Genomic DNA, 18,061 nt, shown 5'->3' with positions numbered 1-18,061 from the left:
TTATTTGTTCGTGCAGAGCAGCCTGCTTCCTCATACTCTGCCCGACTTTGGATGCAAGTATAGGTCTCAGCTGCTGCTTGGTTTCTTCCCCCCTTCTCTGCTTGCTCTGGTTACGGGTTACAGAGATCTCACCACGAGTTGACAGTAAATATTTTGTTTCAGGAATGTGGTGAAGTACTTGAAGCAGACATCTCGCCTAGCTGTTGGACCCCTGAGACTTTCTACCTTAACAGTTTCTCAGTCCTTGCCAGTTCTGAGTACTTTACAACTGTACTGCTCATCTGCTTTGGAGAACACAGTTTCAAACAGACTTTCAACAGAGGTGTGTATGTGTGTATTCTTTATCAACAAGTTTAAGATTTATTTGAATTTCATTGGAAAGTCAGATATACAGCGAGGGGAAGAGACAGATAGGAAGATCTTCGGTCTACTGATTTACCCCCAAGCAGCTGCAGTGGCTGGAGCTGAGCCGATCCGAAGCCAGGAGCTTCCTCCAGGTCTCTTATATGGCTGCAGGGTCCCAAGGCTTTGGGCCGTCCTATACTGCTTTCCCAGGCCACAAGCAGGGAGCTGGATGGGATGCGGGGCTTCCAGGATTAGAACTGGTGTCCATATGGGATCCTGGATGTGCAAGGCGAGGATTTTAGGTGCGAGACTACCACACCAGACCCTTCAACGTCTTGTTTGTAGTGGTAACAGGCATTACTACAGGACTTGTGTTTTGAATGTTTTAGAGCAGCAGTTGTACTTAGATGAGCTGTTAAAAACAGATACTTGAAATTCTGGTTTAATTATGCATGGCAAATGAAAGGACCTAAGGTATATTCCTCTAGCTCAAGTATGACTAATTTTTTTTCTTTTCTTTTTGGGGGCATAGTTGGAGGGGTGTGTCAGCATGTTTTACATAGGAAACTCTGTACATTTTATCATAAAATGTATTTATTTATTTATGAAAAAGAGTGACTGAGAAGGGACAATATCAATAGAAAAATTTGTCTCTGTGGGCTGGTTCCCTCCTGAACAAACACACTGCAGTGTCTGTGGGCATCTCAAGGGGTGACGTAGCCCGCAGTGACAGTGCCCACGCATATGCTTATTTTTTAGAAAATGCACTGACCTATTTGGTAGGATTATTGAGAAATTGTGGTAAGAGGTGAGTTTTCAAAGTGTAGTTTCTTCTAGTGTGTACTTGCCAGGTCCACTTGGAGTGTGTGGTAGAAAGGTATAGCTTAGTAAGACTGGGGTAGATTTGAACTAGCTGCTCTCTGTTGGCATCTTAGAACCGGTGTGTCTGCAAACACAAAAAAGACACATTTTCTACATTAAGTATTCAGTTAAGTAACCTTTGTTTACTCTGACAGGATTGCCTCATTCCACTCTTCAGCGAAGCTTTGCGTTCCTGTAAACAGCATGATGTGAGACCTTGGATGCAGGCATTAAGATACACCATGTACCAGAGTCAGTTGTTGGAGAAAATTAAAGGTATATAGTTTTTAAAACATAATCAGCTTTATCAAGATAAAAGGATGCATTTGAAGAATACAGTTTGCTGAATATTGGTGCATTGTCACCTGTGTAACTGCTGGTACAATCAAGATGCAGAGTGCTCAGCTGACCCCAGCGGGTTCCCTGCTGCCTTTTTAGTTCTTGCCATTTGCCCTTGTCGCGGGCATTTGCTGATTGGCGCTAGGTTAGACTTCATGTCTACCTTCTCTTGCTTGGCAAGATAATGTAGATATGCATGTATTTCAGGGTTGGTGTTGTGGTGCATCAGGTTGAGCCACTATCTGCAGTGTTGATACCCCGTATGACCATGTGTTGATGTCCTAGCTGCTCTGCTCTTGAGCCAGCACCCTTCTAAAGCTCCTGGGAATATGCTGGCAGATGACGCAAGTACTTAGACCCTTACGGCTCCTGATCCAGACCCGGCAATGTGAGCCATTTGGGGAGTGAACCAGTGGATGGCAGTTGTCTCTCTCCTTCTCCCACTCCCTTGCCCATCCTACACTTCTTCCTCCCTTTGTGAATGCCTTTTAAACAAATTAAGAAAAAGTTCGTGTAAAAATAGAATTAGAAGATGTTTAGTTAAAAAATGAAACAAAGCAGAAAGCTGCATTTGAAGTGGGATTGTCCCAGCGGTCTGATACGAGACGGTGGCCTGACCGGCCGTGCTGCTGCCTTTGCCCCAGTTGCATTGTCTGCGTCAGTTAATGCAGTCCTTTTTGTTGTGCTGTGATACTCTTTTAGAACGCCCTAGCACAGCTCGTTTCTTCATTCTTTGGTGGGTGTTTTTCAAGGTTGACTATTAATTGTAAAGCTTCTGCAAACATTTTTACGTACAGGTTTTTGGAATCAAATTGTTGGGTCATCTGAAAGAACTTTCAGATGGGCAGTTTCTTATAAAACAGTTGTACAGATTATATTCCTTTTGGTATTTTTGAAAAGTTCCATTTGTTCTGCACGCTTGGTACTGTCAGTCTGCATTTGCATCATTGGCAAGATGAGTGTTGTTTCTTGGAGCATTTTGTTTTCATTTTCCTGATGACTCATGGTGTGTTGAACATCCTTTCAGTTGCAGAGTGACCGTGAAAATGTCTTTATATCTTTCACCCGTTATAATGAAGTCATAATGTGAATGTTAAATTTTAAATGCTCGTAATGAATAACTGGGGAATTACTAGTGGTGTAAATAGTTACATGCATTTCAGTTTTAAAAAACATTTGCTATGTATTGATTTGAGAGACAGGTATAAAGAGCATGCACTTCTGCCTGCTAGTTCACTGCCCAGCACAACTCTTCCTTCACAGGTGGGCAGGCAGGGTTGGAGCTGGGAACTGGAACTCAGCCAAGTCTGGCAGGAAAACAGATATTTGAGTCGTTATTAGGGGCTGAGCTAGAGCTGGGCATTTTGTAAAAGATCTATTTATTTTTATATGAAAGGCAGATTTACAGAGGAAGAGAAGGAGGAAAGGAGATGGTAGAGAGAATGGGCGAGAAAGAGAGAAATGTCCCATTTGCTGGTTCGCTCCCCAAATGGCCTTAGTGCCGAAGCTGAGCCTGTCACCTGTCAGAAGCTGGAAGCCAGGAGTGTATTCCACGTTGAGTGCAATGGCTCAAGTTCTTCTGCTTTCCTAGTCCATAAGCAGGGAGCTGGATGTGATGTCGAGAATCTGGGACTAGAACCAGTGCTCATAAGGGATGCTGGTGTCATTACAGGCAGAGGATTAGAGTGTTGGCCCACTGCGTTGATCCCTGGATCTGGGTATTTGACCCCACTATTCTGATGTGAGAACCATTAGGCTAAATGTCCACTTGTGTCACTTTTGAGATAAAGAAAAAACGATATATTGTGTTTATATATAGAGATGCTACCAATTTACTTTATTCCTCCAATCTGGATAAGTTTTCGGATTTCTGATGGACTATAGAAAGCATGCTAACTGAAATTTATGAGTGAATCTGAATATAGATGTGAAGTAAGCTCACTGGTGGGATACATGTTTATTGTACAGTAGGGTGATTTCTGGCAACTGACTCAACTGTCTTATTCATGCTGGCTAGATGTTGCTTTGGATCATTGGCCCACACTGAAAATTGAGGGCCTCAGGCGAAATTGTTAAGCTTCTGAATTGATTTCATTTTCAGTTTTAGGGAGATTTTACCTCTTTCATGAGATTCTTTCAAGGATTGTGTGAGATAAGACATAGAGAGCTTCTCCCAGCATGGTGTGTAGTGTGTACCCATCCTTTCCCTAGCCAGTAGCTTTTCAGATTGCAGAGAAGCTAGCAACCCAACAGTTACATTTGGAGGCTGAACTGTGGGTGAGGGGGTGGGGGGGTGTGGGGGTGTTCATTTTAATTTTTATTCCATAATTGTTGATTAAGTGTGCTTTATGTCTCACTGTGATTAACATTGAACTATAGTGGGGAAAACATGGATGATGCTAAAAGAACACGAAAGGGAGCAGTTAATGTAGTTCTAGGAATCAGCCAATAGTGTAGAGAGGAAGTGACATTTTTGCTGAGACTGGTGGCAAGTAGAAAGGGGGGAGAAGAGATTGTTGGGTTAGTAAAAACTGAAAGTAGGAACAAATATCATAAAGGATTTTTAGATGTTTTGTTCAGCCATGGGAAAGTAGGAAGAAAGGGGGTTGCATGAAATTGAGATGGAGCAGAATGCAAGGGAGCAGTGCATTATACATTATAAGCCAGATGCATTTGTTTGGGCTTTCTCAGATGACAATGGGAAGCAATCAGAAGGTTTTAAGAAAGTTAAATGCTTAGATTTACTTTTGTGTTACATAGTGGAGAATAGGGGTCAGTGCAGTGATACAACAGGCTGATCTTCCTTCTGTAATGCCAGGATCCCATGTGGGCACCAGTTTTAGTCCTGGCTGCTTCACTTCCTGTCCAGCTCCCTGCTTGTGGCCTGCGAAGGCAGTCAAGGACAGCTCAAGTCCTTGACCCTTATAACCCATGTGAGACCTGGAAGAGGTTTGTTCCTGGCTCCTCAGCAGCTCGAGCAGCAGATGGAAGTTCTCTCTGTCTCTCCTCTCTGGAAAGTCTGCCTTTCAGAAAAAACAAGTAAATCTTTAAAAAAGAAAAAATGGAGAATGGGTTAGAGGAGGGTAAGAAGAGGTAGAAGGAGCTGGTGAGGCTTACGTTCCTGCTAAGGGAGTTTGCTAGTGGTGGTCGTAGGGACAGAAAAAGCAAATGGAAATTGAGGATGGAAGAAAGGCCCAAGATAATTGCCATAGATTCATTTAGGCATCCATGTTGATGGTATGCCTACAACAGAAGAAAGCAAGAGGCTTGGAAAGTGGTGGAGCTTAAATTGCAGTGGTAAGGTGAAAATGCCCTTCCTATGAGGTGACCAGTTGGTTGCTGGGACTTGGATGTCAGGTCTGCACAAGAGTTAAAGGTTCAAGATTCACCAACATTTCTTGGGAATTGAAATGACAGGGACAGGTGATATTGTCCCCAGAATAGAGTGTGTTGAGTGAAGAAAAGTAGCATCTAGGCAGGCCAAGCCTGAGGAACAGCAGTTACAGTAGAGGAGGAGGCTGGGAAGGATTCTCCAGTAGGGTAGAGGAACGCCAAGAGACAATAGGGTGGTAGGGTGGGTGGGGATGGTCCTTACAGAAGGAAGAAGGTGAGTCAGCCTCGCCCTTTGCGCTAGACGCCTCACAAAAGATTGAGAAACTAGCAAGTTAATTCCTCACTGTGAATGCCTTTTACTCTTTTCTCTTTCATTGTGTATGTTGATTCAACAAACCGTTACTCTTAGTATATGCCACGCATTATACTGACTGCTAAAGATTTGTTTTGGGAGGCGATAAAGGAGAATAGTTAGAATTTCTTTGGTTGTGTTTCTGTGCGGTCTGGGGATAGATAAATCGGATACTAATGAAATGTTTTCTTCTCTCCAGAGCAAACAGTCCCGGTTAGAAGCCATCTCATGGAATTAGGTCTAACAGCAGCAAAATTTGCCAGAAAACGGGGGAATGTGTCACTTGCAACAAGACTGCTGGCACAGTGCAGTGAAGTTCAGCTGGGGAAGACCACTACTGCACAGGATTTAGTGCAGCATTTTAAAAAACTGTCCACTCAGGGCCAGATGGACGAGAAATGGGGGCCTGAACTTGATATTGAAAAAACCAAATTGCTGTATACTGCAGGTTAGTAAGATGAATAACAAATAATACACAAATATAGTAAAAGTCATGTAGTTGAATGTTTTGCATATGTACAATACATTAATAGGAAAGTTGCTTCTTTTCAGCTACTGTAGACTGTTTGCATCCTGAGTAAGATTGTGTATGCTTGCCTTTGTAACTCAGAGCTGAAGGAAATTCCCAGGCTCGCTACATTGTGTTGAAGAAATTTGCAGGAATCGGTGATGGTTGCTGAATTCATATGATTTTGAGAGTTTGTTGCTGTTCCCTAAAATAGTGGGTCAGTCATCTGCTTTTGAGGATGCTGAGGGCTGACTCTGTTCTACAGGCCAGTCAACACACGCAATGGAGATGCTGAGTTCATGCGCCATCTCTTTCTGCAAGTCTGCCAAAGCCGAATATGCGGTTGCAAAGTCAATCCTGACCCTGGCAAAGTGGATCCAGGCAGAGTGGAAGGAGATCTCCGGACAGCTAAAGCAGGTGTACCGAGCCCAGCAACAGCAGCAATTCTCAGGCCTCTCAACCTTGTCTAAAAACCTACTCACTCTCATAGAACTGCCTTCTGGAAACACCATGGAAGAAGAATATCCTCGGATTGAGAGCGAATCCACAGGTGGGTTGCCATTAGCTTTCAAGTGTTAGTTGCACAAATTCCACTTCTATTTTATTGTTTTAAAAAGTTTGTGTTTATTTATTTGAGAGGCAGAGAAGAAGAGAAACACTTCCACAATCAGTGATTCTCTCTGCGTAAGGCAGGGTGAATTATCAGAAAAATAGGATAGTAGCTTCCCTCTGTGTGAATGCCTGTTGTATTAGACACCATTGCCCCGTTTTACACTCTGGGAAATAATTAGCCTCTTTGCTAAGATGTGAGAAGTTCCTTGTGTTCTGAAGCTTAGGGCCTAATTGCATGTGTCAGTCTTCATACATAATTATGTATTTTCATAAGGTCTTTATTCACAAGGGGTGTATAGGAACCTTCATCTTGGCAAATACATTAATGCATAGTCCATTTTCTTTATACCTCCTAAATGAATTTTTAGTTTTGCTTCATGAGCTTATGTTTGAGTGAGATGGTATACTTTGCATGAAGCCATTGTATTTTCAAAAATACTTAAAATTAGTCCAGTCCAGTAAGGAAATTGCCAGTCAGATCAACACTGTTGATATCCTACAACATATCTGACACCCGAACTACTTACCAGATTGTCAGAAATATGTGTGTGTGTGTGTGTCTGTCTCTAACTCTGGTTTTCAAGTAAATTTTTCAAAGATGGACACAGTATTACAGTGTGTTAGCTACCTTTTATTTTTATGGCACACTGGGATCCCATACAAATGTTGGCTTGAATTCCAACTACTGCATATCCTGTCTAGCTCCTTGCTAATGTACTAAGCATCAGAAGATGATCTAAGTCCTTGGAACTCTGTGCTCTTGAAGGAGACTGAATGTAGTTCCAGCTCCTGGTTTTGGCTTGGCTCAGGTCCAGCTCCAGCCTTTACAACCATTTGGGGTGTGACCCAGCTGTTGGAAGGTTTGTCTGTTTTTATCTGTTTTTCTTTCTAATGCTGCTATTCAAATAAATAAAGTCAATCCTTTTTAAAAAAATCTGTGCTTCATAGGTGATAATGTAAGCTTGCTTAGCCCCGCCCCCCCTTTTTAAAAGATTCATTTATTTTTATTTGAAAGTTGGATATAAAGAAAGGAAGATCTTCTGTCTGCTGATTCACTCCCCATGTGGCCATAATGGCTGGAGCTGAGCTGATCTGAAGCCAGGATCCAGAAGCTTCTTTGGGTTTCCCATGCTGTTCCCAATCCCAAGGCTTTGGACTGTCCTCAACTGCTTTCCCAGGCTGCAGGCAGGGAGCTGGATGGGAAGTGAGGCCGCTGGGGTCCACATGGGGTCCCAGCACGTACAAGGCAGGGATTTTAGGCAGTAGGCTACTGCTCTGGGCCTATATTAGCCTTTGAAAAAAAGCAGAATCGGATTTCTGCCTTATCAGATTTTATGAAATAATATTGTAGAATTTAAAGATTGCTTGCTTACTAATAATGGTAATAGGATTGCTATTAAAATTTTAAAGATCTGACATTGTTGACATGTTTTGTGTTTTTTTCTGCATCATGCAGTACATATTGGAGTTGGAGAGCCTGACTTCATTTTGGGGCAGCTGTATCACCTGTCTTCAGTACAGGCACCCGAAGTAGCTAAATCGTGGGCAGCACTGGCTAGTTGGGCTTATCGGTGGGGCAGAAAGGTGGTTGACAATGCCAGGTGTGTATGTTTTAATATGTAATTCATACATTACAAGCTGTATATATATATATCTGCTGGTATATAATGCTTTGGTAGCTAAACTCCTGATGACTTATGTATTTTTATAGTCAGGGAGAAGGTGTTCGACTGTTGCCTAGAGAAAAATCTGAAGTTCAAAATCTGCTACCAGACACTGTAACAGAAGAAGAGAAGGAGAGAATATATGGCATTCTTGGACAGGCTGTGTGTCGGCCAGCAGGGATTCAGGCAAGATCACCATTCTGACCCATTGGGTTGTGAGGAAGTTGGTTGTGCATACTGCATCCGTTGTTTAATGAGATCAAGATAAAAGGGTTAAGAGTATTTTTCTAATAGGTATTAGTTTTACAAAAGTTTCACTTCTGTTTGACTTCTGGAGTTATCAGTTCATTTTATGAGGGGCCTGTTCAGGGAGGAGAGGTTCATTTTGTGTAAATTAAATCCCTCTTTTAGTTGCTGTTCTGACAGGAAGTGTGCAGGAACATGAACGAAATATCCAGACATTCTGTGTGGGTCCTGTGCATGTGTGTGTGTATACTTCCTGGGCTTAAGAGACCTGCCAGTTCTGGATTGCTGGGACTACTGAGTGCTGGTTCTTCAAAGGCATGACTAGGACTTGCCTGTCTGAATTTATTTATTTATATTTATTTTTTTTGGAAAGGCAAATTTACAAAGAGGAGGGAAAGATTTTCTATTTACTAGTTTGCTCACCAAATGGCTACAGTAGCTGGAGCTGAGCTGACCGGAAGCCAGGAACCAGGAACTTCTCAGTCTCCCACACAGGTGCATGGTCCCAAGACTTTATACTGTCCTCCACTGTTTTCCCAGCCCATAAGCAGGGAGCTGGATGGGAAGTGGAGCAGCTGGGACATGAACCCACGCCCATATGAGATCTGGCACTTGTGAGGGGAGGATTTGCCAGTTAACCCACTGTACCAGCCCAGCCAGTATAAATTCTTGCAGTAAGCACCAGCATCTGTTATGTGCCAAAGCCGATGTTAGGTATCTGTGCAGCACTACACAGAAGTTCTCTTACATGTTTTATGTCCATTGAGTCCCAGATTTTTGAACAGTGCTTAATTTTCTGCAGGCAAAATATTTTATAAATTGCAGAGTACAGAGAACAAAAATGTCTCACATTACTTAATATGAGGAAAGCATAATAGAACTGATTTTTCTATGTATGAAACTAAAATGGTACAATTTTAGTCTTTCATAGAAGAGAATAAAAAACTTTAGCTTCGTTAAAACTTTTACTGTTTTTCTTCAGGATGAAGATATAACACTTCAGATAACTGAAAATGAGGACAACGAGGAAGATGACATGGTTGATGTCATTTGGCGTCAGTTAATCTCGAGCTGCCCTTGGCTTTCAGAGCTTGATGAAAATGCAACTGAAGGAGTTATTAAAGTGTGGAGAAAGGTTGTTGACAGAATCTTCAGCCTGTACAAACTATCTTGCAGTGCATATTTCACTTTTCTGAAGCTCAATGCTGGCCAGGTAGGTAGCACAGTGTTCTAGGAGAAAAATATATGAAATTTCCTTGCAAGGAATGTTTCAGATTTTTAAAAATATGACAACTTGTCCACCTGGAGGTTCCTTTGGACGAGGATGACCCGAGACTGCACTTGAGTCACAGAGCGGAGCAGAGCACGGACGATGTGATCGTGATGGCCACCCTGCGACTGCTCAGGCTGCTGGTGAAGCACGCGGGGGAGCTGCGGCAGTACCTGGAACACGGCTTGGAAACGACACCCACGGCTCCGTGGAGAGGTCAGGGCCTAAATGAAGCTTGAGTAAAATTGCTCCTTTGTGGCTTTCAAAACTAGAAGTTCCTTTATGTTCATTATTTGTGAAAACATGGCTTCGTTAGTTTGTAAGGTGCCCTTGGCTTTGTGCTAACTCCAGTGAGACCTTCGCCTCCCACCTCACAGGAAGGGGAGAATGCATGGCAGCAGCTTTTTGGATACAATGTGAATTTTGGGGAGGTGAAAGTACATTTTAAAAGCCTTTGTGAGAAAATAAGCTGCCTTATCTATAAGGCATTCGTAGAAAACGCTTTTTTCTAGAACAGGTTTGATTTACCAGTTTTAATTAAGGAATTGTTGTGTATGACTCTTCACTACCATAGGAAGAAATTTGAAATCCTTCCACCTTGTATAGGCGCTGATGCTCGTCAGTGTTTTTCCTTTACATGTACTGTGCTGGTTTTTAATAACTTTAAAACATCTTTCTTTTCTTCATCTAAAGGAATTATTCCACAGCTCTTCTCACGCTTAAACCATCCGGAAGTGTATGTACGCCAAAGCATTTGCAACCTTCTTTGCCGTGTGGCTCAAGATTCCCCACATCTCATACTGTATCCTGCAATAGTGGGTACCATATCACTCAGTAGTGAATCCCAGGCTTCAGGTACGGAATATTAAAAGAGCCTCACTTTGTAGCGTGAATTATTTTGTTGGTTTTTGTTAGATCAGTTTTTTGTTTTTTGTTGCAGAGTCAGTGTAATTTATGGTTTGTTCGATTTGAATGATTACCATTTTTTGAGGGAAAAATTACTAAATATTTGTCTCATGGAAATATGCTTTGCATATTACCTTCAGTTTCTGTGCTAACTCACCAAGACTTAGAAAGATGGTATGACTCCCAGGTTAGCTTAGCTGAAGCTAGCAGATAATAATTAAACTGTGTCTGGACTCAGGTAGGCGCCCAAGTTATTTGATAGACTCTTTTGTTATCTTTCATTAGCATTTAATAATCTTCAGCGCTCAGCTTGGGGAAGATGAGAATATCTGCAATCCTTAGTCTACTTACCATGCAGAATGTAGCTTGTTCTAAGTGCATGCCTAGTGTCATGGCTATAATTTGTTTTTCTTAACTCAACATCTATACGTGGGAGAAGTACTCAGTTTCACTATTCTCCCATTTCATTGCAGGGAATAAATTTTCTTCTGCAATCCCTACCTTACTTGGCAACATTCAAGGGGAAGAATTGCTGGCCTCTGAATGTGAAGGAGGAAGTCCTCCTGCGTCTCAGGAGAGCAATAAGGATGAGCCTAAAAGTGGACTGAATGAGGACCAGGCCATGATGCAGGATTGCTACAGCAAAATTGTTGATAAACTGTCCTCCGCAAACCCAACTATGGTGTTACAGGTATAACGAAACCAAACTAACACATCGTACAACAGTTGGTGTTGAAACTCGTCCTTAAAGGTCTGAAAACAAAACTTACAGACTGTCAGGGAAATCGTATCTGAAAGATGAAAGATTTTAGCATTATCTTCTAGAGCTTTAGATTAACTTTTTAGTAAAATGGGTTTTATTGTTGTCTATGGTGGATAGAGCCGTTCATCAGTGTTCCTGAATTGGACCTTGATGAGGAAAACACAAATCTAAACCTTGCCCCTGTAGCAGCCAGCATGGGAAGCCTTGCGCCTGTGGCGCCCAGTGTGGGATGCCCTGTGTGCACTTGTGAGTGAGCTGTGCTTGTCTGTGGCTGCAGGTGCAGATGCTTGTGGCTGAGCTGCGCAGGGTCACCGTTCTCTGGGATGAGCTCTGGCTGGGAGTCTTGCTGCAGCAGCATATGTATGTCCTGAGACGAATTCAGCAACTCGAGGATGAGGTGAAGAGGGTCCAGAGCAACAACACCTTGCGCAAGTATGTCTGTCTACACTCTCCTCAGGAAATGCAGCTGCTTCCGTCTTAAAGTGAATTTGTAGATGCAGTTGTTATCTCACTGTGTTTAGGCACACAGTGGCATTAAGTGCCTTTGCAGTGTTGTGTGCCCATTGCACAGCAAGAGATAAGCAATAGAATAATAAGGTAGATGATATAGTGATAACACAGGAGTTTATAAGTGTTTTCAAGAATGTGGTTCAGGGCCAGTGCTGTGGCATAGGAATGCCAGCTCTGTTTGAATCTTTGCTCTCATATGTATTGATTAGGTATTTTTTATATAATTTGATGCATTTGTATATTGAGGAACCAACAATCTGTTTCCCACAGTTACTGCATCATTTTGTGTGCATAATGTTCTGTTTTTCCCTGCCCCTTACCAGTACTTCATTGTCCGGAGCCTGGAATACATCCGAGTGGGATGCAGACACTTTTCTGGTTTTTTTTGTTTGTTTGTTTGTTTTGTTTTTTGTTTCTCTCTCTCTCTCTCTCCTTTCTTTCTTTCTTTTTAGAGGTCTGTTTACATTTGGGAGGTAGAATAATAGAGGGGAACGGAGAGACTGTCTCCCCATTGGCTCACTCCTGGGACGACTAGGGCAGAAGCCAGGAGTTGGAAGCTCTGTCAGTATCTTCTGCATATGTGACAGGGGACCAAGTAGTTGGGCTGCTTTCCCAAGAGCATCAACAGGGAGCTGGGTTGGGAATGGAGCAGCTGGGACTTGAACCAGCAGTGTGATGTGGGATCCTCCTTGCAGGTATCTTAATTACTGTGTCAGATGCCTGCTTCCGAATATCTTCTTTTGTGGGTATTGGTCACTTAACGTATATACTGTGGAAAAGTTTAAATATAAGTTCTTTAAATTGGGTTGGTTAATATAGGGATTCTATATATTCTGGATACTACTTTCAGATACTTGCAAATATTTTATTAGACTATGTGTGGGTTCTTTTCTTTCTCTTGGCAATATTTTTATGCACACAAGTGTATTGATTTTTTTAATATATATATATATTTTTTAAAGATTTATTTTTATTATTTTTCATTGGAAAGGCGGATATACAGAAAGGAGAGACAGAGAGGAAGATCTTCCATCCGATGATTCACTCCCCAAGTGAGCGCAACGGGTCGATACTATGCCAATCCGAAGCCAGGAGCCTCTTCCGGGTCTCCCACGCGGGTGCAGGTTCCCAAAGCTTTGGGCCGTCCTCGACTGCTTTCCCAGGCCACAGGCAGGGAGCTGGAAGGGAAGCGGGGCTGCCGGGATTAGAACCGGCGCCCATATGGGATCCCGGGTGTGCAAGGCGAGGACCTTTAACCACTTGCGCCACCGCGCCAGGCCCTTAATATATTTTTTTAAAGATTTATTTTTATTGAAAAGGCGGATATACAGAGAGGAGAAGAGATAGAGAGGAAGATCTTCCATCTGATGGTTTACTCCCCAAGTGAGCGCAACAGTTGGAGCTGAGCCGATCCGAAGCCAGGAGCCAGGAGCTTCTTCCGGGTCTCCCACACTAGTGGAGTAGTCCTTGACTACTGTCCCAGGCCACAAGCAGGGAGCTGGATGGGAAGCAGGGCCACCAGGATTAGAACTGGCAACCATATGGGATCCTGGTGCATGCAAGGCAAGGACTTCAATCACTATGCTATTGCGCCAGGCCTAAGTGTATTAATTTCATTGCTTATCTATTCTTTAATACGTATGGTTTTGTTACATAATCTGGTCATAAAACTTTTCTTGAAAAACTTTATCCGGGCCTGGCGCAGAAGCCTAGCTGCTAAACTCCTTGTCTCACATGCAGTGGGATCCCATATGGGCGCCAGTTCTAATCCCGGGAGCCCCGCTTCCTATCCAGCTCGCTGCTTGTGGCCTGGGAAAGTAGTTGAGGAGGGCCCAAGTCTTGAGACCCTCACTCGTGTGGGACACCCCAAGGGGGCTCCTGGCTTTGGATAGGTGTAGCTCCAGCTGTTGCTGCTGCTTGAGGAGTGAATTAGTGGACAGGAGATCTTCCTCTCTGTCTCCTCCTCTCTGTATATCTGGCTTTCTAATAAAAATAACTAGAAGCCTTCCTTTAAAAAAATTATGTATATAAGATTTTAGAACTTTACAGTTTTAGCTCTTAAGCTTGTGTCTTTGATCCTTTTTGAATTGGTTTTGCATGTGATATATGGTCAGGGTCCAGTTGTGGCTTTGTTTTGTTTTTTGTTTTCTTTTGTTTTTTGCTTTTTCACGTGGATAATCCAGTTATTTGCCTGTTGATTGAAATAAAGCTTTTATGTGTGTTCTGGCTTTCAAATTGCTGTTAGTTGCTTTGGCAACATTTAGGTTTATGCTTTGGTAGTGTTAGATTTTTTCTTTGATACTACCTGGTTGCTACATTTAACTTGTTTTGTGTTTACAAACAATTTTAGTGTATAACTAGTTTCTGATTAAAAATGTTTTCCTGCTCAGAGAAGAGAAAATTGCGATCATGCGGGAGAAGCACACGGCCCTGATGAAGCCCATCGTGTTTGCTCTGGAGCACGTGAGGAGCATCACGGCGGCTCCCGCAGAGACGCCTCATGAGAAGTGGTTCCAGGATAACTACGGCGAAGCGATTGACAATGCGCTGGAGAAGCTCAAGACGCCGGTGAACCCTGCCAAGCCGGGCAGCAGCTGGATTCCATTTAAAGAGGTACACAGTGCTCGGGGGTGCCCTGCCAGGGGACACAGCACACTTTGAAACGCCCGTGCCAATAAGGAGAGTTCCTTGCTCAAAACCTCCGAGAAGGTGTTAGTAAACCAGTAAGGCAGCTGTGATCAGTGCTTATAAGAGAGGCAGAAAAATAAGAGATTTGTTTTGAGAATTGGTACCTGCTCTTTGACGGGTGACAGGTGCCCATCAGTGAAGAGTAAGTTGTGGGAAATCAGCCCAGGAAACTTAAGCTTTGAGCTAACATTTTTTTTCCTGCTGTATTCTCTTGAAATAGAAATCTGTGTCTATCTCGCTTCTCTACAGAGAAGCTTTTAGTGTTTCTAATTAAGAATATTCAGGTGTAACAACATTCATTTTGATGAGTCAGGTTTTTGAGAATTCTTGCTTTTATGTGTTGATTCTTAGTCATTGCATGCTTTATTTGGTCTTCATCTTTCATTTCAGCGACACAGTGGAGTTGGGGCGGGAATCTTTACTACTGTGTCTTTTTCTTGGTTTTGTTTTTTCTCTCTGTTGCTGCTGATTGTGTCACTGATGTGTTACAACTTCTGTAGCCAAGAACTGCCAATTGCAAATTGCTAAATTCACAGAGCATAGCACAAGTAAAGATCATGGAAGATAGTTCCTTATGTGTGACCTAAGATTTGTGACTTAGCAGAAACCTCAGTTTTTTCCTGTGCTAAGACCAGGATCCCTACTTTTTTTTATCTCCCTCCTCAGTAAAACAAGAAACCCAGGGGAAGGGGCAAGAGGAGGTTTTATTGTGTGTGTCTGTGTGTGTATAATAAATCACTAACACTTTATCATGATTCTGTACTTTAAAACAGTTTATGTATTGGAAAGACAAAGTCACAAAAAGGGAGAGAAATCTTCCATCTGCTGTTTCATTCCCCAGATATTTCCCAAAAACCAAGGCCTGGATCAGATCCAAGTTATGAGTCAGGAAGTTGTCCCTGTATCACATGGCGAGGTGCTGGGGTCGGGAGAAGGACCTGAGCTGTGGTCTGCTCACTTCCAAGGTGCACGTTCGTAGGAAGCTCGGCTTGGAAGTGGGGCCAGACTCTTGTCCTTGGCAGTCACCCCGTGGGGCAACTGAAACTGCTGTGCTGTGGCACGCATGTCTGTGTCCCTCTTCCTGTTAGTTGTTGTGCAACTAACAGTGTAAAAATAAAACTAGTTAGAGAAATAGCATTATGGACACTCTGTACCCCACTAATTCCATCCTCTCCAGAACTATTGTTCTCAATTTGGAAGCAATTATTCTACTTTAAAAAAAAAGTTGTCTATCAATGCACTTCTGAGTGAAAGTGTCTGTTTTTAAGCTGTATGTGAATGAGAAAATGTGTACATGTTTTTCCTATTTTCATGTTCTAGATAATTATTTTTTTAAGGATTCATCTGCATTGTATTTGTAGGCAAACCACTATGTGAAAGTACTACATTTTGTTCTTGCCGGGAGTGAATACTTGGGTTATTTAACATTTGCTCTTTTCTTTTTTTATGAACAAAGATTGTTTTACCTTTCTTAAAGAACATAAAGTTCATTGATGCAGGTGCAGATAATTCAGTAAGCTGCAGGCAGGAGCGGAGCTGTACGTAGAATGTACGTAGAATGTTGACCAGAAGAGATTGTGTTGTCTTTTCCTGCTAAAAGTGCTCAGAGAGCTAAACTGTGATTCTGTTAAAAATACTCTTCGTGAAGTGGTTAAAGTGCTAGTTGGGAGACCCTTATCCCTTACCAGAGCATCTGAGTTCAAGTCCTGGCTCCACTGCCAGGCTCATGGTTGATGGCTGCCTCTCTGTCTCCAACCTTATTGGAAGGCTAGATAAAGGTCCCAGCTTGTGACTGTGGCATGACCTGGCATTTTTTAAAAATTCCTAAAATGTTCTCTCTGCTTTTTTTCCCCCCTTGGTTTTTTTTTTTTTTTTTTTTTTCTTTTTGGTATTACTGCTTTAAGTGTCTTAGAGAGCCACCTAACTTCTTCAATATGGTAAGACTAGGTTGAGCCTCAGTTTTTCTGGTAATTTAATGTTAATAACTTTGCCAGTGGCTTTTTATGGGTGTATCAACTTGCCAATTGATTGCTGCTGATGTTTTGCTATATTGCAAAGGCTGAGCAGAATATTTTGGCATTATTCAGGCATACATGTTGCAGCCATGCAAAATGAATTTGTAAAAAAGCCCCAAGTTCTGAGCACAGCAGCAGTTTCCTTCTGTTTCTCAGAGTTTCATTACCTCTTTGAACAGAGGAAGAGGTTGGACAGGTTGTTACAGTGTGGAAGTTGCTAGAGCGCATTACCATGCCAGTGTTGAGCTGGTGGTAGGGGATGTAGGGAGCCTCAGATATCTGGGGTTTTCAATTCACTTTTATGCCACAGTGAATGCCCTGTTCATAATGAACACTTTGTATTTTCACTCGTCCGTATATAGATAATGCTGAGCTTGCAACAGAGAGCACAGAAGCGTGCAAGTTACATCCTGCGTCTTGAAGAGATCAGTCCATGGTTGGCTGCCATGGCCAACACTGAAATTGCCCTTCCGGGGGAAGTCTCAGCAAGGGACACTGTCACAATCCACAGTGTGGGTGGAACCATCACAATTTTACCAACTAAGACCAAGCCCAAGAAGCTCCTCTTTCTAGGATCTGATGGGAAGAGCTATCCTTATCTTTTCAAAGGTAAGGTTTGAAGCTTCATTTGGGGGAAGGAAATGCTTGTTTCAGATGCTTTTCTGTATATCAAGTCCTGGGTGGTGACGGATCATCTGTAGAGAGAGTTGTCTTTTTCCTCCCTTCCCTTGTGTATGAACCAGCAGAACAGCTGAGTAACAGCTGCTAATGCCAGTGCCTTGGCTAGTCTGTCCACGTGCTTTGCTGTGCAATTGTTAGTTGGAAAGAAAGACTCTCAGTAGCATGCTCTTGGTCTGTTGTGGTGGCCTACTCTGGCTGTTTCTATTTTAAAAAAAAAATTTTTTTTTTAATATAGGACTGGAGGATTTACATCTGGATGAGAGAATAATGCAGTTCTTATCTATTGTGAATACCATGTTTGCTACTATTAATCGCCAAGAAACACCTCGTTTCCATGCTCGACACTATTCTGTAACACCGCTAGGAACACGATCAGGCCTGATTCAGTGGGTGGATGGAGCCACGCCCTTATTTGGTCTTTACAAGCGATGGCAACAGCGAGAAGCTGCCTTACAAGCACAAAAGGTTTCCTAACATTTAAATGTTTTCTTCTGTGTGAATGTTCTAAGTACTGTGTATCAGTCAGCCCGTTCTCTGCTTGTGAAGTAGTGCTAGGCTTATTAGGACATTTTTGCGTGACAGATTTGTTTTTTTGAAAGGCACTGAGTCAGGGTGAGAAAGAAAGGAAGAGGGGGAGACACACACACACAATACCTTGCACCCACGGGTTCATTCCCCAGATGGCTGCAGCAGCCTAATCTGAGCCACACCAAAGGAGCCCAAGCACCTGGGCCATCTTCCGTGGCTTTCCCTGGGACATTAGAAGGAAGCACGGTTGAGCCCATCAGCTGGGGTTTACTGGCACCCCCATAGGAGATGTTAATTGGTGTCACAAGTGGCAGCTAAGCCTGCTTGTGTCACAACAGCAGCCCCCAAAATAAAATTTTAAGATAGACACAGTAGTGTGGGGTAAATCTAATTCTAAACTGCTGGGGAGAGTTTATTGTTGATCCTTAGTAGTTTAACAC

At 42.7% G+C, this 18,061-nt stretch overlaps 1 protein-coding gene across 2 annotated transcripts in view; it reads left to right on the top strand.

The window, feature by feature from the left end:
* The window catches only part of SMG1 (SMG1 nonsense mediated mRNA decay associated PI3K related kinase), an 85,094-nt gene that overhangs the window by 42,486 nt on the left and 24,547 nt on the right, over positions 1-18,061 (top strand). For both annotated transcript variants that reach the window (XM_040973272.1, XM_040973273.1), the window contains 14 exons: positions 163-322; positions 1,362-1,482; positions 5,430-5,678; positions 6,004-6,288; positions 7,807-7,951; positions 8,062-8,200; positions 9,243-9,473; positions 9,569-9,746; positions 10,224-10,385; positions 10,910-11,127; positions 11,477-11,631; positions 14,100-14,322; positions 16,775-17,021; positions 17,329-17,558. In XM_040973272.1, the coding sequence (XP_040829206.1) occupies positions 163-322; positions 1,362-1,482; positions 5,430-5,678; positions 6,004-6,288; positions 7,807-7,951; positions 8,062-8,200; positions 9,243-9,473; positions 9,569-9,746; positions 10,224-10,385; positions 10,910-11,127; positions 11,477-11,631; positions 14,100-14,322; positions 16,775-17,021; positions 17,329-17,558 (2,743 nt within the window). The remainder of the gene's footprint in view (positions 1-162; positions 323-1,361; positions 1,483-5,429; positions 5,679-6,003; positions 6,289-7,806; positions 7,952-8,061; positions 8,201-9,242; positions 9,474-9,568; positions 9,747-10,223; positions 10,386-10,909; positions 11,128-11,476; positions 11,632-14,099; positions 14,323-16,774; positions 17,022-17,328; positions 17,559-18,061) is intronic.

This window comes from Ochotona curzoniae, unplaced genomic scaffold, assembly GCF_017591425.1.
Source record: "Ochotona curzoniae isolate NIBS_2020 unplaced genomic scaffold, NIBS_Ocur_1.0 contig_2321, whole genome shotgun sequence".
NCBI lineage: Eukaryota > Metazoa > Chordata > Mammalia > Lagomorpha > Ochotonidae > Ochotona > Ochotona curzoniae.
Note: the sequence above shows the minus strand (reverse complement) of the source record. Positions and strands in the feature narration are given on the sequence as shown.